Source organism: Pangasianodon hypophthalmus, chromosome 2 (assembly GCF_027358585.1).
Source record: "Pangasianodon hypophthalmus isolate fPanHyp1 chromosome 2, fPanHyp1.pri, whole genome shotgun sequence".
Taxonomy (NCBI): Eukaryota; Metazoa; Chordata; class Actinopteri; order Siluriformes; family Pangasiidae; genus Pangasianodon; species Pangasianodon hypophthalmus.
Window position 1 is genome coordinate 33,069,597 of NC_069711.1, and position 27,926 is coordinate 33,097,522.

Genomic DNA, 27,926 nt, shown 5'->3' on the forward strand with positions numbered 1-27,926 from the left:
GCATGAGTAACTTTTAATAAAAATATTGCATTAATCGTTTAGGAATTACAGACAATTTTTGCAGAGTCCCTCCATTTTCACAGGCTCAAAAGTAATTGGACAAACTAACAATCATAAAAATTAGGATTATTTTTAATACTTGGATGCAAATCCTTTGCAGTCAATGACTGCCTGAAGTCTGGAACCCATGAACATCACCGAATGCTGAGTTTCCTCTGTTGTGATGCTTTGCCAGGCCTTTCCTGCAGCAGTTTAATTGTTTGTGGGTCTTTCTGCATTCAGTTTTGTCTTCAGTAAGTGAAAAGCAGCTCAACTGGGTTGAGTTCATTGGACATTTAAGAAGATTTAATTTCTTTGCCTTAAGAAGCTCTTGGGTTGCGTTCACATTTTGCACATTTTGGGTCATTAACCATCTGCACTGTGAAGCACCATCTAGTAGTTTGGCAGCATTTGACTGAAGCTGAGCAGAAAGTTCAATTCAATTCAATTTTATTTGTATAGCACTTTGCAACAATGGCCATTGTCACAAAGCAGCTTTACAGAAATATATACATATATAAACATGAGGATATACATTTTAAACTTATAAATTTGTAAATTTAGAAATAAAGTTATAAGCTCTATATGCTTCAGAATTCATCCTGCTACTTCTATCAGCAGTCACATGATCAATAAACACCAGTGACCCAGTTCCATTGGCAGCCATACATGCCCATGCCATAACACTGCCTCCACATGTTTGACAGCTGATGTGGTATGCTTTGGGACATGAGCCCTTCCTTTCCTTCTCCCATCATTCTGGTACAAGTTAATCTTGCATCAGAACTGGTCAGGCTTTTTTTTAGAGTTTTTTTTTTTTTTTTTTTAGCAAAGTCTAATCTGGTCTTTCAGTTCTTAAGTGTTACCAGTGGTTTGTATCTTGAGGTAAACCATCTGTATTTACATTCATGAAGGCATCTCTTGATTGTAGACTTTGACAATGATAGTGCAGTCATCCACTTTAGTTGTTTTCCGTAGTCTTCCAGGCGTTTTGGTGTTCCTGAGCTTGCCAGTGCATTCCTTCTTTTTAAGAATGTACCAAATTGTTGATTTGGCCACTCCTAAAGTTTCTGCTATCTCTCTGATAGGTCTGTTTTGTTTTTTCAGCTTAATGATTGCCTTTTTCACTTATTGAGAGTTCCTATGAACAGCTGCCAAATGCAAATTCTACACTCCACTAAATTCCAGACCTTCTATCTCCGTAATTTGTCATGAAATAAGGAGAAAACAGGCCACACCTGGCCATGAAACCACTTATCAGTCAATTGTCCAAATACGTTTGAGCCTGTGAAAATGGAGGGACTCTGTAAAAATTGGCTGTAATTCTTAAACAGTTATTTTTGTTGTTCTTCTGGCTGTTCCCATTAGGGGTCACCACAGCAGATCAGTGGTCCACATATATTTGATTGCTAAAGCTGAAAGTCTACACAATTTCGAATCCATTGTGGTTGTGTACAGAGGCGAAATTATGAAAATTATGAAAATCACTGTCCAAATACTTATGGTGTACTGTGGAGAAATCTACGATCTGTAATAAATGAAATTTTGTAAAAAATCAGTGGATCATAAAGCGAGTTACAGATATGAAACCTACATCTCACTATAGATGCGTATTGGCTTACAGTCACCTCTGGACGTTTCCAATATGGCATACACATTGATGTTATTCCAGAAGCTAGCAACATCGGCTAATTTCCTATATCTATGTTTCACAACGTGTGCAAACAGGAACAATGCGAATGCAAAGCATTATTTATTAAAATGCAGCAACGATACAGTTTTGCAATCCGATAGAAATCACAAATTCCAAAGTGTACACCGAGGTGGCATTCTCATCACAGGCGTAAGGAGCTGACCAATCAAATGACAGACTGAAACAACACTGAACACACATATGACAGCAGAACATAAAAAAAACTACACACACATGGAAACTGAGGGCTTCTCAAAGTCAAAGGTAATATTGTGCTCCTGAAAAAAAAAGCATTTAATCCATGCAGCAGTCAGAAGAAGGAGAAAACGTCAGCAGTGTCCTTGAGTGTTTTAGTGACCGATGTGAGCTCAGAGCTGCTTTAGGGCGTGTCTTTGTGCATAGAGATTGATCTGACCTCTGACCTCTGACATGTCCTGCTTTTTGTCCTTTAATGTGAACGTCCACATGTACACAAACACACACATATAGACATGCATGATGAAAATTATTCACATACACTTACTGAAAGACAGATGAACATATAATCTGACTCTCTCTCTCACACTCTCTCTCACACGCACACACACACACACACACACACTCACACACACACATCTCAACAGGTCCATTATCATGTTATCCAATTGCAAATCTCCATCCATAGAAAGCAAACAAATGCAGCACATGGGTAAATGTCACAAAAATGTCTCCCCTTTTTTCTTGCTTAAGTGTTTAGTGTTTACTAAATGTTCTGTGTGTATTAAAACACATGCAAACCTAATAAAACAAAAAAAATGTGCAAGCTGATATACTAACAAGCTTTACGGAGCGTTATTTCTTTCATAAAATAGCGTGTGCTGTCCATTTTTGCGTGTTTACCTTAACAAATATGCAATTTGGGACGTTTTTTACATAAAAGTGCTAAATACAGGGCGGGGTCAATGCAAAGAAATTCATTTATCACATGCAGAGTGATTTACTAAACCTGAAAATCACTTCCCAAACAGTGATTGGATGTGCAAATAATTACGAGCGAAGGGCAAGTATTAAATTAGCAGAAGTTCATTTCTGGCAGATGAAGACAAAATTATAGCATATACAAGGAGTTAATAACGAGAACATTTATCAAGATTGTGCTCCAGTATCTCAAAATGATTAAAAAGTTTCTTCAAATGACAGCAAAGTTGGTTTGATATTAAATATTCAACGCACTTTCACATCTCCGATGCTGACAATATTTTAAACAGTTTTTCGACACATTTCAATGAATTGACATTATATTAGACACGCAATTATACACATGAGACAAGGGTTAGTTTCAGTTTCACGGCTATCGAGAACACACAGCGGCTTCAAAAACCTGGTTTAAATATTGTTTTCTACCCCGATTTCACATGTAACGTAATTTACACAATTAATCTGTGTAAATCATCTAAATACATAACAAATTAGCGCTCATTATTTGGGATCTTAGTCAATCAGAGCCACAGTTTATCTTCTTACCTGAGACGAGATAATTTTCTGATTCATTTCTAATAACTTGTGAAAGTCTATGGACCTATGAAAATATTAATTTTTTCCCCCAAATTCAATTTTATTTTTAAATTATGCGAATTATTTTATTAAAAGGCGTCCCGTTGTTACATAATGTTTCAGATTTTGAATAAAGTTGGCTAACTTAAATGTTAGCTAACTTAGCTAATGATACAGAAGCAATGTTATTGAAACAAATGTCTTAAAACATTACATTTTAGAAACATTTAAAGTTCAGTAAATTTCTAATCCTTTCCACCAAATATCACACCACACGCTCCCATTCTTATATGAAAAATTTTGTCCATGTTCTTGTCCAATTATCCGGCCCTAATTGTGGGGCAAAGCGTGAATATTTTTGAAGTGGAATAGTAGAAGGTTTTCTCGTCTTCCTGATTTCTCATCTTGTGTCTAAACAGGAAAGTGGAAAAAATTGGCAGAGATTTTTTTTAACAGTTAGAGGCAGTATGGAGTGTAAAGTGAGGATTTATCTATACATAGTGACAGCTGGTGGTGATATTAGAAGGAAAATAAAATCTAATATCTGTCAATACCTCAATAATAAAGCTATTCAAATTGAGAAATCTAGGAGGTGTGTCAGTCTGTATAAACACTTGACATGACTGTCACTGATTGGCTGCATGAGTCTACAGTCTGAGCTAGAAAGAAATCAGCCCCGGCCTCGCTTCTCGCTTCTTTATACCATTCTGTGTGTTTTTTACGATTGTTGGTGGTGCTGTCATGCTCAGTTACACAAATACACACAATAATCTGCTTTAAAAGTTTTGTTAAGAGTAAATAATCTGATTTAGTTGCCAAAAATGAAACATTATATTGATGTCTTTTTAGCTGTCAAAAAGGGGGGAGGGGCTTAGCACTGCTAGCACATTTGCTGTGTTGATCAAATAGAAATCATGTGCACGTTATATATCATGATGTGCTCTTTTATATATTGATTACAATATTGAGAAAACATTACAACAAGCTCGTCTGTCCATCATTTCTTTAGTTTTAGGGACCGTAATTATATTATGGTCGAAACAGAATCAAGATGTACGATTGTTAGGGCTGATTTATACTTCTGCAAAGATGCATGTATGTAAATATTTTTGTGCCAAGACACAAAGAAGTGGATTACGGATAAGCTTATTGGTTGAGCAGAGAAGTGTATCTGGTAAAAATAATATAAAACATGAGCAAAAACTCAGACCCAAACCAAAACAAAATGGAGGATCACTGGCAGGCGAGGTGTGACAATATAATCGACTCTATAGAGCTGCCAACATCGATAACACGACAATCAGAGAACCTAAAGAGAAAAAAAAGACAGAGGTTGACCACAAAACCCTAGCGTATGTCGGTGGAAGAGTCGGCTAATTTTTTTTTTTCCAGTATGAAAATGGCGACGCAAAATTCCAGTCCAGTGCTACGTACTAAAAATAAGCAGCTCCTTTACAGACAAAAAAAAGTGATTAGTGATTTCACAGTCTACCTAAATAAACTCAGCGCAAACCGAAAATAGCTGCTATCGGAAGCAAATGCACATTTTTCATGTCCTACGTCCTTTCCACTGCTTTTTGGTGGGGGAATTGTTAGTTGAATATTTATCAGAAAAAAGCAGAAAGAGTCATTTTCGGGTGTTTCCCGCATCGCCTTAGAAAGGAGTCAGTATTGGTAAAAGCTCCAGCTGAAGCGTAAATGTAGGCATCTCTGTGGATTGAAAGTGTACTCCACTTCTCTCAGCTCTATCCTCTCCACGCCAGTACATTCTGAGTTTGTACATGCGACACTGCCCCCTAGTGTACACGTCTATATTACATGTAAATAGGATGTTAGATGCAGAAGCGTAAATCAGCCCGCATGTTCAAGTGCAGCACACAAAAAACCCACATAAACACACGTCAGAGATATGAGATACAACAGTAACACTGAACTTGTACACGGCTGTGCATATTCAGAGATTTCTTTCTAAAGTCCAAGTGCATCTATGATTCTCCACTGGACACAAGCGTCATGTCCTGGAATGCCCATGGATCTCGCAAAAGAGTCTAAGCAGGTCTCTGGGGAAATGTGAGCTTTAAAAGGTGCAGTCGCTGGGGTCGGAGGTGAAGCCGGAGGCCACGCCCCCGGGGCCCCTCAGGTAAACCGCAGAGGCTGATTTGGCTCTGCTGGTTCCAGCGTTGTGGTTCTGACCTCCGGGACACTTGTTGTTGTTCACTTCGGCGTCCAGCGTATCCGTGGTGATGACCCAAGTTGCCGGACGCCACTTCTTCAGAGCATAGGGGGTCTTCACTCGTTTTTTAATCTTGTCTCCTGATCCCTCTTTCCCGTCGCAGTCTGAATAGAGAGAGAGAAAACATAAAGAATATTTGTGTAAATTATGTCATATGAAAAGCAGGGGAAAACGTTAAATAAAAGAGATTTTTGCATCTTAATTGTTCTTGAGAAGTTTTCCTCACCCAGTAAGGGCAGCGTGGTGATGGACAGGTCCAGTGAGTTCGGTCTCTCGGGTCTGCGTCCACGGTTCTGTCTGAGCAGCGCCTCCCCTTGCGTCAGTGCCACGGGCGTCGGCTCGGGCGTGGTCATGGGTGGGGCAGGTGGGCGTGGAGGAGGCGGTGCAGGAGGTTCTGTTACACATGCGGAGGAAGTCTCTACCACTGGTGCGGCGTTCTCATCGGTCTCTCCTCCCTCTCCGGCTCCGCCCTCACTCTCTCCGTCACCCTCGCCGTCTCCGCCGTTGTTATTGCTGTTGTTGTTGTTGGTGTTGTTTTCCAGTTGCGTGTCTCTCCTCAGCAGGGGCTCCTGCTCGTCCGGACTGGCGGTCAGGATTCCGAAGCTCATCTCATCTGAGCTCGCACCGTCTTTACCCTGAGATTCAGCGGCGCTCACAGTGCCCCCTGGTGGCACCTGCGTGGTTAAATTTGCCATTATTGAGGAGACTGCGTTGTTGGCGATAACCTTAACCAGCCGTGGCTCGGGAGCGGATTTAGTTCTGACCACGCCCACATCGGTTTTCTTCAGATTGCTTTTGCTCAGCTTGCCAAACTTCATCCTGAGAGACGAAGCCGCAGCAGGTTTAGAGTGCAGGCTCAGACTGCTGGGTCTCTTCGGGACGTTTTGCTGCTTGGGCAGGACGGACGTGGGCGTGGGAACCTGCGACCCCGTGATGTCAGCTGTCATGTCTGCGAGCGGGTAGAAGGGACTGTGCAAGTTTGCCATTTCACCAGAGCTGAACTGTTTTTGCGAGTGCTCCATCAGGCTCTCGTCGGAGCTCTCGCGCAGGTTCCGCTGCACCTCGCTCAGGTCCAGTTTAGGGGTCTCCAGGTCCTCCTGGGTGAGCTGGGCATGGAGGGGACGGCCGCCGCCCACCACTGGGACGGGTTTAGAGAGGGGGACGGACGTGACACCGTCAAGCCCTGACATCCCAGACTGGGCCTGTTGACGCTCGTAGTTGATGCAGTTCCTGTTCTTCTCTGCAGCTCCTCCCATCAGCACAGGTTCTGTAGATGCATCACTGTGAGGAGGCTTAGCTCCGCCCTCTCTTTCCTCAACAGTAGCTGAAGACGAGGTTTCCGGGTAGGAGCCAGTCTTTGGTGCTTGATGTCCATGTGAAAAGTTCCTGAGTCCAAAAAATATTTATGATGATACATATGAAGTCATTTTGGTGCCAAAAGTATTAAATAAAATGACAAGATCTGCAAAATATCACATTTCAACATCTAAAATAGATCAAATAAAAATAGCAAGAAGTAAACAGGTTGAAATCAAACTTAATTTTATATTAAAAAAATACTTGCTTCCTTATCTACTTCTATTTCACTAAATCTTTTATTGATTCCCAAGTCTTTTTTTTTTGCCTATAGAATATTTTATTGATTCCAAAATTGTTTTTTTTATTTTACTGTTTTTTTTTCTGTTATAGATTCCCAAATCATGAAATCTTTCTTGTTTATTGCTTGCAGAATCTTTTTTACTTGTGGTACCTTTTAGTGATTTTTTTTTGTTGTTGTTGTTGCTTGTTTGAGGAAATATTTTATTGCTTCTGAAATATTTTTTTGCTTCTGGAATATTTTACTGCTCCCAAATTAAATTTTTTTTTCATTTTGCTTAAGGAATCATTTATTGCTTCTGTTTTTTTTTTTTTTTTTTTTTTTGCTATTAAATCTTTTAGTGCTGAATTTTTACATTTGACTTTAGAAGAAGGCCACGCCCACTCAGTGACTCATGAACATGGTGGACTGTTCTAGACTTAGCAGTTATATCCAGCTGGACTCAGACATTAAATACATGCTGTACTCACATGATTGTGTCGCTACAAGATCTTTTTCTGAACCAAATAACTGGCGCTGAGTGATTAAAGATATCCGCGTGTGGATTAGTTGTGCCTGTACTGAGGTGATTGTTGGTTTTGGTTATTATCAGTTATAGATTACCTGTGGTTGTGCAGGGCTGTGCTGATGTTCACAGCAGGGCTGGTGGATTTTTCTCGTTCCCAGAGGACGAGCAGTTCAGCCAGCCGCTCCTCCGCACACTGAGCCGTGAGCCGAGCCTCGGCGTCCTGATCCCAGCAGTCCTCCATCGTCTCCTTCAGAGATCGCACGGCCTGTACGCACACACACACACACACACACACACACAGTTTTAAACACCAGAGTCAAGTCACGCAAGTCACAAGTACTCCAAATATCATCCAAAAGCATTATAGTACTCCGATAAATCACAGAGATAACAACTAGCTTAAGATCAATGTTTTTAGTAATGTGTATGTGAGCTAATATTTTGGCACAGCAGTATCTAATTTAACAACAGATTTTGGAAGTGTACTTGTATTTGTAATACATTAAATTATGAAATTAATGTGTTTGTGTGTGTGTGTATGTGTGTGTGTGTGTGTGTGTGTGTGTGTTTTTACAAGACTGTTCTCCTTCCAGGCTTCAGGAAATTTGGGTCTCTGTTTATGGCGGGACACCAGCGCCTGCATTTCCTCTATGGTCGGATGATTCCCCGCCTCAGCCTGGAAGGCCAGCTGGAACGTGGGCACGGATTCTCCTGAAAGAGTAGGCGTAGGTCAGAGCTGATTTATGGATATGGAATGGTTACAGGAATGGTTACGACACAAAATCTTATCATTAATCGCTTTTAACAGAGCAGTACCTGGGAAGAGATCAGCACAGCGCATGAAGCTTTCCCAGAACAGCAGACCGAGAGCATAAACATCCACTTGTTTTAGTGCAGCCTCGCAGTCTCGCAGATTCACAGCTCCCTCAAGCACCTCCGGAGCCATGTATCGTACAGTTCCCACCTAACAACACACACACACACACACATACATACACACACATAGAGTAATGCTATATTTATAAAAAGAAATCTCTCTTTTATATCTTCTCATATATCTTCTCAATAGAGAGTACTGAATCAAGCACAATCACTGAAATCAGGCTGAATCACTGAAATAATGAATCAAACTGAATCACTCAATCAAATTGACTCACTGAATCACGTTGTATCCATGAATCAAGCAGAATCACTGAATCAAGCTGAGCCACTGACACAATCTGATTATACAGTATGAATCACATTGAACCAGTGAATCACTTGATCAGACCAAATCACTTAACCAACCTGTATTACTGAATCAAGCTGAATGACTGAAACAATCTGAATAAATGAATCAATCTGAATTATTGAATCACCCAAAAGGAATTACTCAATCAAGCTGTATCACTGAATCAAGTTGAATAACTGAAATAATCTGAAAAAGTAAATCAAACGGAATCACTCAATCAAACCAAATCACTGAATCAAGTTGAATCACTGAATCACGTTGTATCCACGAATCAAGCAGAATCACTGAATCAAGCTTAGCCACTGACACAATCTGATTATACAGTATGAATCACATTGAACCAGTGAATCACATGATCAAACCAAATCACTGACTCAACATGTATTACTGAAACAAGCTGAATAAATGAATCACACTGAATTACTGAATCACTCAGCCAAACAGAATCACTGAATCAAGTTGAATCACTGAATCACTCAGTCAAACAGAATCACTGAATCAAGTTGAATCACTGAATCACTCAGTCAAACAGAATCACTGAATCAAGTTGAATCACTGAATCACTCAGTCAAACAGAATCACTGAATCAAGTTGAATAACTGAAACAATCTGAATAAGTAAATTAAACAAAATCACTCAATCAAACTGAATCACTGAATCACACTAACTCACTGAAGTATGCTGTATTGCTGAAAAAAGCTAAATCACTGAATCCCTCTGAATCACTTAATCAAGCTTGAATCACTGAATCAAGCTGTCAACCAAATCCTCTAGGGCCTAAAATAAAAGGAAGCATTATGTAAATGTAATAAATAATAATAATGAAGGCTATGTTGGGAGTGGATTTCCATCACAGCGAACTTTTCTCCCAGGAGCATTTTCAGAATGCACGAACCTTTCAGAAACGTTTTTTTGAAACTCAGGGAAGTTTTCAACAATTAAGAAACCTTTTCAGTGACTCAGGAATGTTTCTAGGAACCCAGAAAGCTTTTCAGGAACCCAGGATCATTTTCAGGAAATCATCCAGGAAATGCGGCTAGAGCTGACCTCGCTGATGGCCGTGTTGTCCTCCTCCGCATGACCTGACTGTCTCTTTCCTGTCAGAGCCATGGAGAGGCCGTAATCACTGATCACACAGCAGCCGTCTGGTTTCACCAACACGTTCCTGCTGTTCAGGTCCCTGTGGGAGATGGCAGGCTTGTACACGTCTGAAAGAGAAAACACAGAAAAAGAACAAGAGAGAGAGAAAGAGAGAGAGATGAATATCAATGTTTCAGCTAAAGAACACCAGAGTAAACTGCAGGATCTGAGACGCTGAGGGCGTGTGTGTGTGTGTGTGTGTGTGTGTGTGTGTGTGTGTGAGGGAGGGAGGGAGGGGGGGAGGATGTGCCAGATCAGGGCCCGTGGGACTCTGCTGCAGGAAGACTGCACTGGCAGAAGGAAAATCAACAAACGCTCTGTCGTTCTCAAATGGAGGAGAGAGAAAAGAGAGAATCTCACCATAATTTTTATCACCACATCCTCTCACTTTCTCTGTGCCTAAAAATAACACACACTGTCCTTCAGCATCTCTCAGGTTTATATGCACACATTACATTAAATATTCAATGTATGTTAATGTGACTTCTGAGATCCCAAAGACCCCTGACGTAAGCAGAAATATACAGAACCCGGAAGAACCAATTTTACTGATCGAACTGTATTATTTTCATAATTCAAACAGTGTTCTTCAGAGCTGGAGATCACATATCCCTTATCAGGAGACCAAATAAAACATTTCAGACACTAAGAAACATCTTCAGGAACCAAGAAACCTTTTCAGGGACTAACAAAGCTTAAAAAACCAATTTCCATGAACCAAAGAACCGTTTCAGACTCCCAGCAACCTTTTTAGACCCAAAAATCTTTATAGGAACCAAAGAACATTTTCAGGAGCCCAGGAATCTTTTCTTTTTTTAATTTTATAATAGTCAGGTATTTGAGTATACTGAAACACACAACACATATTTCTTAAACTCTTTGGCTAAATGGCTCTGAATAAATACACATTCATTTATTTTTTCTGATTAAATCTAAAATATTTTCATAAATATTTTATCATTAAATATGAACAAACAAGGCACAGGGGGCCATATGGGATTCAGCCTTAATGTATGTTACAGGAGCTTAAATATGGTTAGATAGGAATTGTTTACTGCATGCACCACCCTGAGGACACCAACCCATCCCCAGAGTGAAGCACGGTGGTGGTAGCATCATGTTGAGCATTACCCTCTTTGTTATCAACAACGTTCACCTTTCATGGTTTATGTGATACAAAAGACACAGCTTTTACTGCTGATGTTCAGTATAACATGACAGGCTCATTAATATTGACAAGCCAAAAAATTTTCAAGTAATAAAAGTCAAAGTTTGATTGTCAGAGGACTTTAGCTCACCTCCTTTCACCAGCTCCGTGTGAAGGTAAGCCAGTCCTCTGGTGACAGAGATGACCAGACGGCAGCAGCTCAACCAGTCGACCGTCCTTGTGCTCAGATACGTGCAGAGAGAACCCTGAGGAACACAGATACCGAGAGATAACACTGACCTAAATACAACCCATACAACAGAGAGAAAGAGACAGAGAGAGAGACAGAGGCACAGAGAGACAGAGAGAGAGACAGAGAGAGAGAGAGAGAGAGAGAGACAGACAGAGACAGAGAGAGAGACAGAGGCACAGAGAGAGAGAGAGAGACAGAGACGGAGACAGAGAAAGAGAGAGAGAGACAGAGAGAGACAGCGATACGGAGAGAGAGACAGAGAGAGACAGAGACACAGAGAGAGAGCGAAAGAGACACAGAGAGACAGACGCTCTCTCCTGTACACGCTCTCCCCTGTACACGCTCTCTCCTGTACACGCTCTCCTGTACACACACTCTCCTGTACACGCTCTCCTGTACACGCTCTCCTGTACACGCTCTCTCCTGTACACGCTCTCCCCTGTACACACGCTCTCCTGTACACGCTCTCCCCTGTACACGCTCTCCCCTGTACACGCTCTCTCCTGTACACGCTCTCTCCTGTACACGCTCTCCTGTACACACACTCTCCTGTACACACTCTCCTGTACACGCTCTCCCCTGTACACGCTCTCCTGTACACACACTCTCCTGTACACGCTCTCCTGTACACGCTCTCCCCTGTACACGCTCTCCCCTGTACACGCTCTCCTGTACACGCTCTCCCCTGTACACGCTCTCTCCTGTACACGCTCTCTCCTGTACACGCTCTCCTGTACACGCACTCTCCTGTACACGCTCTCCCCTGTACACGCTCTCCTGTACACGCTCTCTCCTGTACACGCTCTCCCCTGTACACGCTCTCCCCTGTACACACTCTCCCCTGTACACACACTCTCCTGTACACGCTCTCCTTTACACGCTCTCCTGTACACGCTCCCCTGTACACACTCTCCTGTACACGCTCTCCTTTACACGCTCTCTCCTGTACACGCTCTCCTGTACACGCTCTCTCCTGTACACACACTCTCCTGTACACGCTCTCTCCTGTACACGCTCTCTCCTGTACACGCACTCTCCTGTACACGCTCTCTCCTGTACACGCTCTCTCCTGTACACACACTCTCCTGTACACGCTCTCCCCTGTACACGCTCTCCCCTGTACACGCACTCTCCTGTACACGCGCTCTCTCCTGTACACGCTCTCTCCTGTACACGCTCTCCCCTGTACACGATCTCCTGTACACGCACTCTCCTGTACACGCTCTCCCCTGTACACACACTCTCCTGTACACACACTCTCCTGTACACACGCTCTCTCCTGTACACACGCTCTCCCCTGTACACGCTCTCCCCTGTACACACGCTCTCCTGTACACTCTCTCTCCTGTACACGCTCTCTCCTGTACACGCTCTCTCCTGTACACGCTCTCCTGTACACGCTCTCTCCTGTACACGCTCTCCTGTACACGCTCTCCTGTACACACTCTCTCCTGTACACGCTCTCCCCTGTACACGCTCTCTCCTGTACACGCTCTCTCCTGTACACGCACTCTCCTGTACACGCTCTCTCCTGTACACGCTCTCTCCTGTACACGCTCTCCCCTGTACACGCTCTCCTGTACACGCACTCTCCTGTACACGCTCTCCCCTGTACACGCTCTCTCCTGTACACACTCTCCTGTACACGCTCTCCCCTGTACACACTCTCCTGTACACGCTCTCCCCTGTACACGCTCTCTCCTGTACACACTCTCCTGTACACGCTCTCCCCTGTACACACTCTCCTGTACACGCTCTCCCCTGTACACACTCTCCTGTACACGCTCTCTCCTGTACACGCACTCTCCTGTACACGCTCTCTCCTGTACACGCTCTCTCCTGTACACGCTCTCCCCTGTACACGCTCTCCTGTACACGCACTCTCCTGTACACGCTCTCCCCTGTACACGCTCTCTCCTGTACACACTCTCCTGTACACGCTCTCCCCTGTACACACACTCTCCTGTACACGCTCTCCTGTACACACACTCTCCTGTACACGCTCTCCTGTACACACACTCTCCTGTACACGCTCTCCTGTACACGCTCTCTCCTGTACACGCTCTCTCCTGTACACGCTCTCCCCTGTACACGCTCTCCCCTGTACACACACTCTCCTGTACACGCTCTCCTGTACACACACTCTCCTGTACACGCACTCTCCTGTACACGCTCTCCCCTGTACACGCTCTCCCCTGTACACACGCTCTCCCCTGTACACGCTCTCCCCTGTACACGCTCTCTCCTGTACACGCTCTCCTGTACACACACTCCCCTGTACACGCTCTCCCCTGTACACACTCTCCTGTACACGCTCTCCCCTGTACACGCTCTCTCCTGTACACACACTCCCCTGTACACGCTCTCCCCTGTACACACACTCCCCTGTACACGCTCTCCCCTGTACACGCTCTCCCCTGTACACACACTCCCCTGTACACGCTCTCTCCTGTACACACACTCCCCTGTACACGCTCTCCCCTGTACACACACTCCCCTGTACACGCTCTCCCCTGTACACGCTCTCCCCTGTACACACACTCCCCTGTACACGCTCTCTCCTGTACACGCTCTCCCCTGTACACGCTCTCTCCTGTACACGCACTCCTGTACACACGCTCTCCCCTGTACACGCTCTCTCCTGTACACGCTCTCTCCTGTACACGCACTCTCCTGTACACACTCTCCTGTACACGCTCTCCTGTACACACACTCTCCTGTACACACTCTCCTGTACACGCTCTCCCCTGTACACGCGCTCTCCTGTACACGCTCTCCCCTGTACACACACTCCCCTGTACACGCTCTCCCCTGTACAAACACTCCCCTGTACACGCTCCCCTGTACACACACTCTCCTGTACACGCTCTCTCCTGTACACACACTCCCCTGTACACGCTCTCTCCTGTACACGCTCTCCCCTGTACACACACTCCCCTGTACACGCTCTCTCCTGTACACGCTCTCTCCTGTACACACGCTCTCCCCTGTACACGCTCTCCTGTACACACACTCTCCTGTACACGCTCTCCCCTGTACACGCTCTCCCCTGTACACACACTCTCCTGTACACGCTCTCCTGTACACACACTCTCCTGTACACGCTCTCCTGTACACGCTCTCCCCTGTACACACACTCTCCTGTACACGCTCTCTCCTGTACACACACTCTCCTGTACACGCTCTCCCCTGTACACGCTCTCTCCTGTACACGCTCTCCTTTACACGCTCTCTCCTGTACACGCACTCTCCTGTACACACTCTCCTGTACACGCTCTCCCCTGTACACACACTCTCCTGTACACACACTCTCCTGTACACGCTCTCCTGTACACGCTCTCTCCTGTACACACACTCTCCTGTACACGCTCTCCTGTACACGCTCTCTCCTGTACACGCTCTCCTGTACACGCTCTCCCCTGTACACGCTCTCCCCTGTACACACACTCTCCCCTGTACACGCTCTCCCCTGTACACGCTCTCTCCTGTACACACGCTCTCCCCTGTACACGCTCTCCTGTACACGCTCTCCTGTACACGCTCTCCTGTACACGCTCTCCCCTGTACACACGCTCTCCCCTGTACACGCTCTCCTGTACACGCTCTCCTGTACACGCTCTCCTGTACACGCTCTCCTGTACACGCTCTCCCCTGTACACGCTCTCCCCTGTACACGCTCTCCTGTACACACACTCTCCTGTACACACACTCTCCTGTACACACGCTCTCCTGTACACGCTCTCCCCTGTACACGCTCTCTCCTGTACACGCTCTCCCCTGTACACACTCTCCTGTACACGCTCTCCTTTACACGCTCTCTCCTGTACACGCTCTCCCCTGTACACGCTCTCTCCTGTACACGCTCTCCTGTACACGCTCTCCCCTGTACACGCTCTCTCCTGTACACGCTCTCTCCTGGTGGCCTGAAAAGCCCTTTAGGAACCACCCTGATGGGATGTCTTCGCTATGGCAACACAGTTGGCGCTAAGCTGCAGTAAGTGTAGACTGACGGAGTGAGGAGCCCAAAGTAGTGAATAATTAAAAACTTTGCAGCTCATACAGCATTATACCACTTCAATAATTGTGTGTGTGTGTGTGTGTGCGCGTGTGTGTGCATGTGTGTGTGAGTTTATAAATAGGTCAGCCACAGAGGAGACTGAGACTGCACACAAATTTGTTAGATCACACATGGAAGAGGAAGAGGAAGAGGAAGTTAGGAAAGTGAGAATGAAAGAGAGAGACGATGAGAGAGAGAGATGGAGAAACAGCAAGACAGTGACAGAAGAGGGAGAGAGAGACAGATATAAAGAGACAGAGAGAAAGAGGGTTGGAGAAAAGACAGTGATCGATAGAGAGAGAGAGAGAGATGGAGAGAGACAGAGTGGTATAGAAAAAGAGACAGATAGAGACAATGATATAGACAAAGCAAGACAGAGAGAGAGAGACAGATATAGAGTGAGACAAAGGAGTGGAGAAAAACAGAGAGAGGCAGAGGGAGAGAGAGGAGTGGAGAAAACAGAGAGGCTTTCAGATGTTCAATCACAGGGATAAATATATAAATATATTAATATATAAATATATGTGCAGAAATCTGAACTCTTCCTCCTCAGGAAGTGGCTCAGTGGAAAAATCCGACATGACACCAGATCCCTCACATAGATTCTTCCAAATATAACCCAGCACAGATTTAATCTCATTTAGTGAGTCACTCATATAAAGGAAGCCAAGCAGAGAGATGGAAAGCAGCATCACGAGCATACCTTCAACACTGCTGACGTTCAGCTGAAAATACTCTGTCTCTACGCCAAATTTTAACGAGATGATAAAATATCGCGTTGATAAATGCCAATCAGCTAAGCGTATTCACCGCGCAGCTGATATACATTTAGCCACGCCCACAAAGCTCCATAAAAGGCAGAGATGGGAGACAAAATGGAGACGAAATGGTGAAAGGGCGCCTCCTAAGAGTGGTGTGCTCTAAATCTACATCCAACTACCTGCACTTTCATGACTGTCATATTCCTTGTGTAAATTCAGCTGAGAATGATTTTAGGAATAAATCTGTGCGGTAAATGAGGCCGGGAGTTTAAAGTGTGAAAATATAATTCGGTATTTATCTAAAGTCAGTGTGCTGTCAGAGATGCTTACGTGCGGGTAGAAGTCCATGATCAGCAGGTACTCGGGCTGTCCGTCGGTTCCAACTCGTTCTTCCGTCTCGAGGAAGTGTGTGATGTTGTCGTGGTCCAGTAGGAGGCGGTAGATGGAGCGCTCGTTAACAAACGGCTGTCGATTGACGCTGGAGAACACTTTAACCGCCACAGAACGCTCGTCCAGGGAGCCACGGTACACCGTCCCGTACCGGCCACGCCCAATCAGCTGCCAGGAACAGACACAGTTTTCATGTGGACATGTGAAAAATATGTTACAATATATAGCATACATTTTATCCATTTATAGTTACATTTATTGTTCCATGAAACAAGTTAGTTCCTCTTCTCACTTACATTATCAATTCCCTCATCAGCCTCTCTTTTTTTCTCATGTTAGGATAAGAAATGAAATAGGAAAAAAAAACATGCAGCTTGTTATGTTACCGAGAAACGAAAGTGTAACCAAAAGTGTAAACTCCTCTGTTCTGAAGATGGCAGGAAAACATAAACAGTGACTGTACAAAGCGCTGACTCTGGAGACTCCTTCCATAAATGTTAACTAAACGGCTCCCTACAGAAAATCTTACCAGATCAATGATTACACACGCTTTTTAATCATTTATGCAGAACATCGATCATTAATGAGCTGTTGCTATAGAAACTATAATGTATAAGCACGAGCGCATTAATTTCCAGCTGCACTACGGTCAGAGACTCTGTTATGGAAAATTAATCAATCTCTTCTGACCAATCAGAATCCAGAATTCAACAGAATTTCACTGCAGTGTGAAGTGTATTAAAGATGCCTGGATTTTACTTCATTAAGAAAACCTTGACAATTTTACATGATGTTCTTCTTTGAGTTTATTGGCAAGTTGTAAAGTGGCTGTAGAAGTGTGACATCATGTATTTAAAAAAAAAATTAGATTATTGACTGCCCTAGTGTAAACTAGGAGTTTTCCGAAGATCACATTACTTAAGTGCACATAAATGCGTTGATTAAATTATTCCCAAAATCCATCAAAGAAGATGGAAGGAAACGTCGCTAGCGTGAGGCGAGCTCACCTCCAGGAGCTTGAGATTGTCCAAGTCCAGCGATGGAGGAGAGAAAGCCGCCTCCAACATGTTCAGGTTATGGAGACTCTGTTTACCACGTCCTGTATCGTCCACACACACACACACACACACACACAGAGACAACGATAGACACATAATTACAAAGTGTACACTAAGTGTTTTAGAGTGATGCTGAGTGCTCTTCGCTATGGCCACTCACCTCTCAGTACACGGAGGCAAAAAAAGACCAGCACAACCAGGACAGCTACCATGGAGACAGTTGCCAAGGCAATCAAGATGGCCTCCTCTCGGTAGACAATACGAGTGGCTGGTCAAAGAGAGATGGAGGAAGTGAGAGGACAAGAAGGATTGACCTTCATCTCTGGAATATCTGAAATACTGCTACAATGACTAGTGTGTGTGTGTGTGCATGTGTGTGTGTGCGAAGCTGACTAAACATGATGTCTGATACACACACACACACACACACACTTCTCCAGAGTTTCAGGATGTAATGTAAAAACATTTTTGTCACCCTTTCCTGTCTGACACTATTTTATTTATAATCATCTCTAACAAGTGTGAAACCAGTAACTAAAAACTAGCATGTTATTTTTTCCTCATGTTGCTGAAACATTCAGAGGATAAAGTACTTTATCTTGAGCCCCCTCACACACACACACACACACACACACTCACGGACTGGCGGTGCGGGGGTGGATTTGGGTGGGGGAAAGTCCTCGGTGAAGTTCACGTTGCACATGTCTTTGCTACAACAGCAGAAACGGTAGGTGCCATTTTGGATTTGGGAGGGTGGCTCTGTCACCTGGCAACGGTCGTCATGGCACATCCGCTGGTCACCCTGGGACCCCCAGCAACCTGTATCAAAAAAAAAAACAAACAAAAAAAACAGTGAGGTCTTAAAAACTAATTTTTCTATCCAGAAAAAAAAAACTAAATATATTAACTAATGCATTATATTATAATTATTTTATAATTAATAAACAGTAATTATATTATTCCATGTCCAAATGTAAAACTAATCCAGGCCTAATATGGTTTAAATTTATCACAAAATGTCACAGGTGCATACAAACAGCAAGCACTTGTCACAAAATCTCAGCCCTCAGAGTGTTTCTGAGTGTAACACGCACTGATCTCATGACATTTTGGTTTGGGTTCATGTGCTTTTGTTTCTGTTATAGTCCTGTCTCTGCCCCATCCTGCCATTGGTTGATTATCCTAATGTGTTCACCTGTTCTGTGTGAAAAGCGTAATTAGTTTGTGTATGTGTACCCTGCTGTCTAAGTGAGAAGTCTTATCGTGCCCTTTTGTCCATTATGTCCAAGTCTACTTCTGTATTTCCTGCTTGTGTTTTCTGATTAAGGATTTTCCAGTGTTAAAGTGGGCTACCTGTATTTGTATTCTGAACCCGATTCTTGGATTTGTAAAGTCAAATGCTAGACTTTTACTAGATGTATATTTAAACAGGACAGTGACGTTAATGTTTATATTAATTAAAAGGTTTGTGATCTCTAAATGAGCGTCTGAGGTTAGGGTAATGTAGAACTTAGCTACGTTGACTTTTAGGTTGACCTGCTGAATGATCAATCATTTTGGTTGTCATGGTAACCTTATATTTAGATTGAATTCAGACTCAAGTACAGAAATTTCACTAGCTAGCTAATGTTCATGATATGAGGCAGTTTGGGATTGCAGCTGTTAAAGTGTCCAAATGTTACTGTGCACTAAAGACACATTAAACTGTTTATTTTTGTACTGGTTTAAAATAACATGTTTATGCTCCGCAGCTCGTACCTTGTTTGACCAGATGCACGCCATTCTGCTTTTTCTCCCACAATCCATAGCACCGCCCACCCTGGCTGCAGCGAATGGTGTTGTTTTCCAGGAAGACACGCCCCTCTCCTCCTCCGTCAATGCGCTTGGACAGATCCTGCTGTTCTGCATACGCACACTCCCTCTCTTCACTCTGAGCGGCTACGGAGGAAAACAAATACAAGTTCACGATTCTCATAAAAATGTTTCATTCATTTTCATTTACTAACTCACACTAAGGTCAAGCCTCATTTACAATCAACAGGCACAGACAGCAGAGGAGATGACCGAAATTCGAAATGAAAGAGGGAAAATCATCATCATGGAATCAGAAAATATTAAACTTAAATAATGAGTTGTGCTACTATGGGAAAATAATCAACAACAGGGCGGGTGTGATGAATCTCAAAATGTTTTATTCCTCTTATATGAATGATACATCATACTTATTTTTATCTATTTAATGCTGTGGAAGGATTCAAAGGCTGTATTGTATACGACACTATAAGCACACTTTTGTCTGACAGCATGCAGCTGTTTGAGGCAGGATTATTATCATCATCTAGTGTGTTATTATTCTGTCTGTCTCGCTCTCAAGGCTGAAGCTGAATGGCTGCTGGGCTTCAGCGTAGGAGAATGTAAACACTGATAATGGCTCAACTCTGCCCTCTTATAAACACACACAGACACACACACACACTCCAAACCACCATATGACTCACACACAAATATTCAGCACAGGATATATAAAACAACACATTATAGTAGCCTAAATATGCAGTTTTTTAAGATAATTAAAAAAAAAAATTAAATGTAAAAAAAAAAAAAAAGTCCATAGTGGCCTCTAAACCTTTAAATCATGACCTTCATTAAACACACAGGGATTTAACACTGTACAACGGGGAAACAAGAATTTACACAACCACGAGTGTATGAGGTCAGAGGAAAATTAATCAATCTTCTGACCAATCAGATTTAAGAATAGATAGCTCACACTAAAGGGATCACAACCTTTCCTGAAATTAATCTCAAAACCTTAACCACATCAACACACGCTGTCATGTCTATAACGAGTTATAAGGATGATAGATGAGGAACTAGACGAGGTATTAATGGTAAGATCTCTACTCTTTCGTCTTTTATATGAAATCAGTTCACTTTAACCATTTTGAAAATTATGCAAGGGAGAAATAAAGAAAATGCTCTGTATGAAATAGGGACATGTCCTCCATTTTGAAGACACTGCATTTCAATAAGTCGACTAAATAAATGTATATTCAGGGCCGTTTCTTGCTACAAGGGCTATAAGTGGTCGCTTAGGGATCCTGGACCACCAGGGGGCCCCATGACTTTTAAAATAGATATGAAAAAAAAAAAAAACTTTAGTACCATTTGCCAAAAATATTTATGCATCAGGCAAAGGGCCCTCCTGTGGTGTGAAATGAATAGAAACCTGTTAATTTATGTAACTAAATTAGGTAACTAACCTCACTAACCTCAGATCATAAAGAAGCAGCAATCAGGAAGTGTTCGTAAAAAGAAAGATGTAAAAAAAAAAAAAAGCAAAAGAGGAGAAATGAAGCCAAAAACTTTGATTAACTGGATTTAGTCAATTTGTCCACTTTCTTGCTTCCACTTGTTGAAGTAATTTAATTAAAAAAAGTAGCTAGCTAGCTAGTAACTAGAGTTAAAAAGTGTTAGACTTGTTAACACATGTTAAGCTGCTAGCTGAGTAAGTTGTCTCTGAGGACCCCCAAATGTTCATAAATGGCCCTGGATATATTCTCACAGATGACTTCTTATACTATGTGCTCCTTTAATATAAAGTCAGTTCACTGTATCACTGTCATTATTAAGAAAATACGAAAGCAAAATTCAGAAAAAGGGTGGCTGAAATCATACAGTAACTAACACTGTCCTATACTGCATTCGATTTAGCTCAGAAAATCAAGCCATCTAAGTGCGATGAGTGATGTATATTTTCCTCCTTCCTCACTTTAACAAGTGAATATGTCTGTATGTTGACTAATCTAAAGCAAATACTTGTAAATACTTGTGTGTGTGTATATATATATATATTTACTTTATTTACAGTTAAGTCCAGAAGTATTTGGACATTGACAGTTTTTGTGATTATGCCTTTACACACCACCACAATGGATTTGAAATAAAACAGTGTAGACTTTCGGCTTTATTTTAAGAGGTTCCACAAAAATATGGCATTTACCATTTAGGAATTACAGCCATTTTCAACAAAGTGCCTCCATTTTCAGGAGCTCAAAGGTATTTGGACAAAATGATATAATTGTAAATATAACCATAATTTTAATGCTTTGCCAGGCCTTCACTGCAGCCACCTTCAGTTGCTGCTTGTTTGTGGGTCTTTCTGCCTTCAGTCTTGTCTTAAGTAAGTGAAAAGCAGCTCTGTTGGGTTGAGATCAGGCCACTGACTTGGCCATTGAAGAATATTCCATTTCTTTGCCTTCAAAAAGTCTTGAGTTGCTTTCGCAGTATGTTTAGGGTGATTATCCACCTGCACTGTGAAGCGGCGTCCTATCAGTTTTGTAGCATTTGGCTGAATGTGAGCAGAGAGTATAGCCCTATGCACCTCAGAATTCATCCTGCTACTTCTGTCAGCAGTCACATCATCAGTAAACACCAGTGAGTCCGTTCCATTGGCAGCCATACATGCCCATGCCATAACACTGCCTCCACCATGTTTGACACATGATGTGGTATACTTTGGATCATGAGCCGTTCCTTTCTTTCACCATACTTTTCTCTTCCCATCATTCTGGTACAAGTTAATCTTGGTTTCATCAGTCCAAAGAATCTTATTCCAGAACATGGGAGGCTTTTTTAGATGTTTTCTGGCAAAGTCTAATCTGGCTTTCCTGTTCTTGAATGTTACCAGTGGGTTGCACCTTGTTGTAAACCCTCTGTATTTACATTCATGAAGGCGTCTCTTGATTGTAGATTTTGACAATGATATGCCTACCTTCTCCAGAGTATTCTTGACTTCTGTTGATGTTGTGAAGGGGTTTTTCTTCACCAAGGAAAGGATTCTGCGATCATCCACTTTAGTTGTCTTCCGTGGTCTTCCAGGCCTTTTGGTGTTGCTGAGCTCGCCAGTGCATTTCTTCTTTTTAAGAATGTACCGAACTGTTGATTTGGCCACACCTAAGGTTTTTGCTATCTTTCTTATAGATTTATGTTGTTTTTTCAGCCTAATGATGGCCTCCTTCACTTGCATTGAGATCTCCTTGGACTTCATATTGGTAGCTCCAGTCGAACAGCTGCCAAATGCCAACTCAATACCCGATATCAACTCCAGACCGTTTATCTGCTTCATTTGTCTTGAAGTAACGAGGGAATGGACCGCACCTGGTCAATTAACTTCTTGTCAGTCAATTGTCCAAATACCTTTGAGTCCCTGAAAATGGAAGTACTTTGCTTAAAATGGCTGTAATTCCTAAATGGTAAATGCCATATGTTTGTGGAACTTCTTAAAATAAAGCTGAAAGTCTACACTTCCATCACATCTTGATTCTTTTATTTCAAATCCATTGTGGTGGTGTATAAAGGCAAAATCACAAAAACTCTGTCATTGTCCAAATACTTCCGGACTTAACTGTATATATAATCTTTATTTCTGTTCATGCTGTGAGCAGCCATGTTGATTTGACATCACGTGCTGAACTCGTGGCTGAGGAGGCCGTCCTGCCTTTCCGAGTTGAGAGGGAGTTTTATTGTTGTTTTGTTCCAGAGCTGCAAGTTTCAGTCAAACTCAGCATTATATCACTTAGAGGATGAATGATCTTAGATAACAAAATAACCCCTTAGCAGTTCTAAGATCCCAAGGCAATCCTTACTTATCCTTTTTTTTTTTTACATCTTTACATCATCCCTAAATTGTGAAGCTGTGTTTCCAGAGAACATTAAAAATGCTCTCTAGGTGCTTTTATACCCTGAGTATGAAATATACTCGTTTAGCTTTATTATAGCCTATACATGCTTCAGCGATCTAATTCATAGATTTGTAGCTGTTTCATTAATGATTGTATATTAGTTCAATCTTTTAAATATAAACTGAAATTTTTTATTATGGTTATTATTATATGATGTATTAATAGTACTCCAATAAAGCTGAATTTAAATCATGGTGCTACACGACCGCAAATTTAATGAGGCATGCTGCTGAAACGAGTGATTAATGATTAATTATTTATGCTCTTCCTGTTTTTCACACTGCAACAGAGCAAAGGAACTTCAAGCCAACTCGCTAATCTGTCCATCCATCCATACTTTCATCCATCTGCTGCACTCAGCCGAGCTACAGCACATCCAAACTCAGGGAAAACATTCTTTGTGTATGTGTGTGTGCGTGTGTGTGTGGGTGGGTGTGTGTCTGTGTGTGTGTGTGTGTGTGTGGGTGTGGGTGTGTGTGCATGTATGAGAGAGAGTGGTTTCATCTTCACTAAAAAGCAGGAAACATAAAAGCTCTGTGACTCATGACTTCATATGAGTTAGAACTGATGTTTCTATGGTAACAAAACATTTGACAAGTGTGCAAAGATTTGTGTGATGAACAGAGTCTGCGGTCCTTCATGACAACACACACACACACACACACACACACAGAAAACTGCATTGTAATTCAGAGGCGAGCCAGCCAGGAGGTATGATTCAATGTTCAGAACAGGAGCGTTCTCATCATTTTCCCCCCTTTTTCTTGTAGCTACTCAGGACTAACTAAAAACAGGACTGCATGGTGTTTTTAAAGTCTTCTGTCCTGTGCAGTCTGGTGTGCAAAACTATTGGCACCCCATCGTCTTAGGGGCTATCAAAAAGAACATTTTTAGGGCATTAAAAGAAAAGGAGCCATCAAATATCTGTCTCACAAGAAGCCGGTTTCTCAGAACACGTGGTCGTAATGGACTTAATGTCGAGTCTACAGCCAGTAACGTTGCTGACTGAAAGACAGCCTGATTCATGTGAGTGATAACCTTCCCAAATGTTATAAGGATTCAGCCCCTGGTGAACCACTTTGTCACAAATCTGTCACAGCACTGTTCCAAATAACACACTATTGTGCCATAAGATTAATGTCAAACAATTTAGATTAATGCCTTTTACACCACAAGCACAGCATGTACAAACATATCCTTTGGTTTCTGATCACATAAGCTGCACCAAGGATGCTAGTGAAGCAATAAAAGACATTTTTATTGCTGATGTGCCTCTTGCACAATAATTTCACTGGACAGGTCAATCAAATAGCTGATCAGACACACACTCACACACTGAAACACAGTACAGGACAAGTTTTGTGTTGGTGAAAATAAATGGTATTTTAAAAGCTGAGGCGAGCCAGCCAGGAGGCATTGTTTAGGTTTCAAGATGTACGTTTTTCTCAGTAATCCCACTGCAACTGATATGAGCAATCTATGGTCAATTAAACCTTTGATCAGTTGTTAATCTAACCAGTTGTGGGTATCTGTTAGTATGTGGAAGAGGGCGGATATCGCTTCTGAGTGTGTTGGCTTGAGCAGCAGTGAGAAAAGACGCGGTTGGCTGGCTTCATGTGTCTGGAAGGAAGCACATGTTAGCCTTCTGCTTCCTCGTTTGCTAGCTGTCGTGCGATGGGGAGAGCTGGCTAGTCGGGGAGAACTCGTGAGAAAATGTGGGTAAAAATCCTGCAAAAAAAAACTGATGCAACCTTTTTATTTATCTAAGCAGATTGTGCGCAAAAATATTTATTACATTCATACTTTAGATTTTAGATTGTTCTTTTGCAAACCACCAAATTCAGTTTCAGTTGGTGTGATACAAATTCAAAATAATAACATTCAAATTCAGTTTTTTATATTTAAGTTAAAATTTCCAATTGTTTGATTCTAACTCAATATGAACAAACCTACTTCATCTGATAGCTACGTGAAGAAACCGATGAAATTCTATACAACCGAAAAAGCGGTGACTCGAGTGATAATGTCTGTGACAATGCAAAGACCTGTCTGCGGTATCGTTCATCGGAGTCAGCCATTTTATTTGTTACATATAATAACGTTATAATATCAGAAACCTTGCTGATGTATTAGGTGAGTATGGAGGCTGAATGTAAGCACAATAAGCACACTGCAGCACCAAATAAAGACCTCTTACTCTGTTTACTGTGCAGATCTCCAACTATTTCCGTCACGTCTCACACACACACACACATTTCATTCCTTTCCTGTCCACAAGGGAGGTCAGCGCCGAGAATATTTGCATGGGGAACAATGCCGGGCCTTCCTGCACCTCCTTCTGGAAGTACCGGCGCTTTCTGAATCCATGCAGCTGCGTGTGTGTGTGTGTGTGTGTGTGTGTGTGTATGGGTGGGTGGATGTGTTGGGTGTGTGTGGGAAAAGCATTTCTTCTTATTTCTTATACAGTAACATCCTTTCACATCAGAAACCACAAATGCACAGCTTATATGGTTAAAAAGTGATGTGTGGAGAATTAGAGCAGAGCGATATGACAGTGTGATGTCATAATATTGACACTGTGAGAAATTGCATCACGATACGTTTTTCTAAGATATTCAAGTTGTATAACATTGTTACTCCTTATGAGAAGCAGAAATATCTTGTAGTAGGAGTAGTATTATCTACTTTCTGTTTTATTTTCCCACCTTTTCTATTCATGTTAAATTACTACTGTATGCACTATCATTAACCACATGGTTATTTTTGAATCATATTTTTACTCTGTTTTGTAAGAAAACCTAAAGTATATCATGCCATGTTTTTCAATATTGCAATTTCACACCCATACTGCAAATGATTTCATAAACAGAGTTGTGTAAGTGCCTATTAAAATGATTATTATTATCATTATTGGACATTGCCGGTTGGATATTTATGATATTATTAGGTTATTATTAGCTTTTTATTAAATGGTTATTATTCCATACAGGAACTATATAAGAACTGGAACTTACCAGTAACTGGACTGAGCAGAACCAGAGCAAAAAGGCCCACATGGAGGACTGTCATGTCTCCTGATCTTTTTTTATCCATCTTCATAGAATTAAAAAAATATTAGTAAAAAATTCAGGATGTTTCAGTTCTTTCACAGTAAGGACTGAAATGTCGGATACATGTGCAGAATGTAATAACATGGATTTCTAAAATTAAAAAAAGTCAGTTCATTGTGAATAATATGAGCTGTTATTGATTATAAGGTTAAGATAAAGTGGTGGTCAAGTTTCAGTAACGGTCCACAGAATGACAGAATAATGCTGCTTTTAAGAGCCAAGAAAAAAAAAAAAGGAAAAAAATCCCATATGTAGGTGTAATTCTTTCAAGCAAATCGATGGAAAAACACAACTTTGTCGTTTGCTTTTGTTCCCGACAATTGATTTCGAAATAAGTGAGAGACATTACAGTATCCGTGAATTCAGAATCATCCGGAAATGATTTCCACAATCCAGGATCCTCCTTCTTCATCCCCGCTCTTTAAAAAAAAAACGACTCGGATTAAAAAGAGAAAAGCTCCTCTCCAGACTCGGGTCTGCGCTTCATCCTGGCCGCATTCCGCCCGTTTTCATCCTCATGTTGCTGGAGCTTTAAGGCGCTAAAGCGCACCGGGTCTGCGCCGCGCTCATGTCGTCGGAACCCCAGGAGCAGAGGAAGGAGCCGAGTGCTGTCGGGAGATCCGGAGTCCAGACGGCGGCTGGAAACGCCTCGATCATCCCGGAGTCTCCAGAGAGCCGATTGTTCACACTGAGCATTACAGCAGGCAGACTGACAGCCCTGCAGTGGCGCCATCTAGCGGCAGAGTCCTGACATTACCACAAAAACTGAGGTCCGACCGCGTAAATCAGGCCATGTCCAGTCTGCTCCACAAAGGGCCTGGTGTGACTGCAGGCTTTCATTCCGATCAAGCAGGAGCCACACCTCATTCCACCTGTTCAACCAGCTGATCTCAGCTTTCAATAAACTCAGGTGTGGCTTCTGCTTGTTTGGAATGAAAACCTGCACCCACACCGGCCCTTTCCAGATAAGATCGGACACCCTGGCCTGGTGTGACTGCAGGTTTTCCGGATAAGATCAGACACCCCTGACTGTGTGACTGCAGGTTTTCTGGATAAGATTGGACACTCTGGCCTGGTGTGACTGCAGCTTTTCCGGATAAGATCGGACATCCCTGGCCTGCTGTGACTCCAGACTTTCCGGATAAGATCGGACACCCCTGACTGTGTGACTGCAGGTTTTCTGGATAAGATCAGACACCCTGACTGTGTGACTGCAGACTTTCCAGATAAGATCGGACACCCTGGCTGTGTGACTCCAGACTTTCCGGATAAGATCAGACACCCCTGACTGTGTGACTGCAGGTTTTCCGGATAAGATCGGACACCCTGACTGTGTGACTGCAGGTTTTCTGGGTAAGATCAGACACCCCTGACTGTGTGACTGCAGACTTTCCGGATAAGATCGGACACCCTGACTGTGTGACTGCAGACT

General features: G+C 42.6%; 1 protein-coding gene across 1 annotated transcript; it reads right to left on the reverse strand.

Annotated features, from left to right (window-relative positions):
• Nucleotides 1-1,776: 1,776 nt before the first annotated feature.
• bmpr2a (bone morphogenetic protein receptor, type II a (serine/threonine kinase)) lies at nt 1,777-27,182 on the reverse strand. The gene is made up of 13 exons (XM_026933328.3): nt 26,399-27,182; nt 19,399-19,578; nt 18,280-18,459; nt 17,801-17,908; nt 17,590-17,681; nt 16,523-16,750; nt 11,273-11,387; nt 9,882-10,042; nt 8,420-8,567; nt 8,178-8,314; nt 7,699-7,868; nt 5,725-6,884; nt 1,777-5,602 (listed from the first exon to the last, which is right to left on the reverse strand). Exons 1-13 carry the CDS (start codon nt 26,481-26,483, stop codon nt 5,343-5,345), a joined length of 3,024 nt encoding a protein of 1,007 aa, XP_026789129.3. The 5' UTR covers nt 26,484-27,182; the 3' UTR covers nt 1,777-5,342.
• Nucleotides 27,183-27,926: the final 744 nt, after the last annotated feature.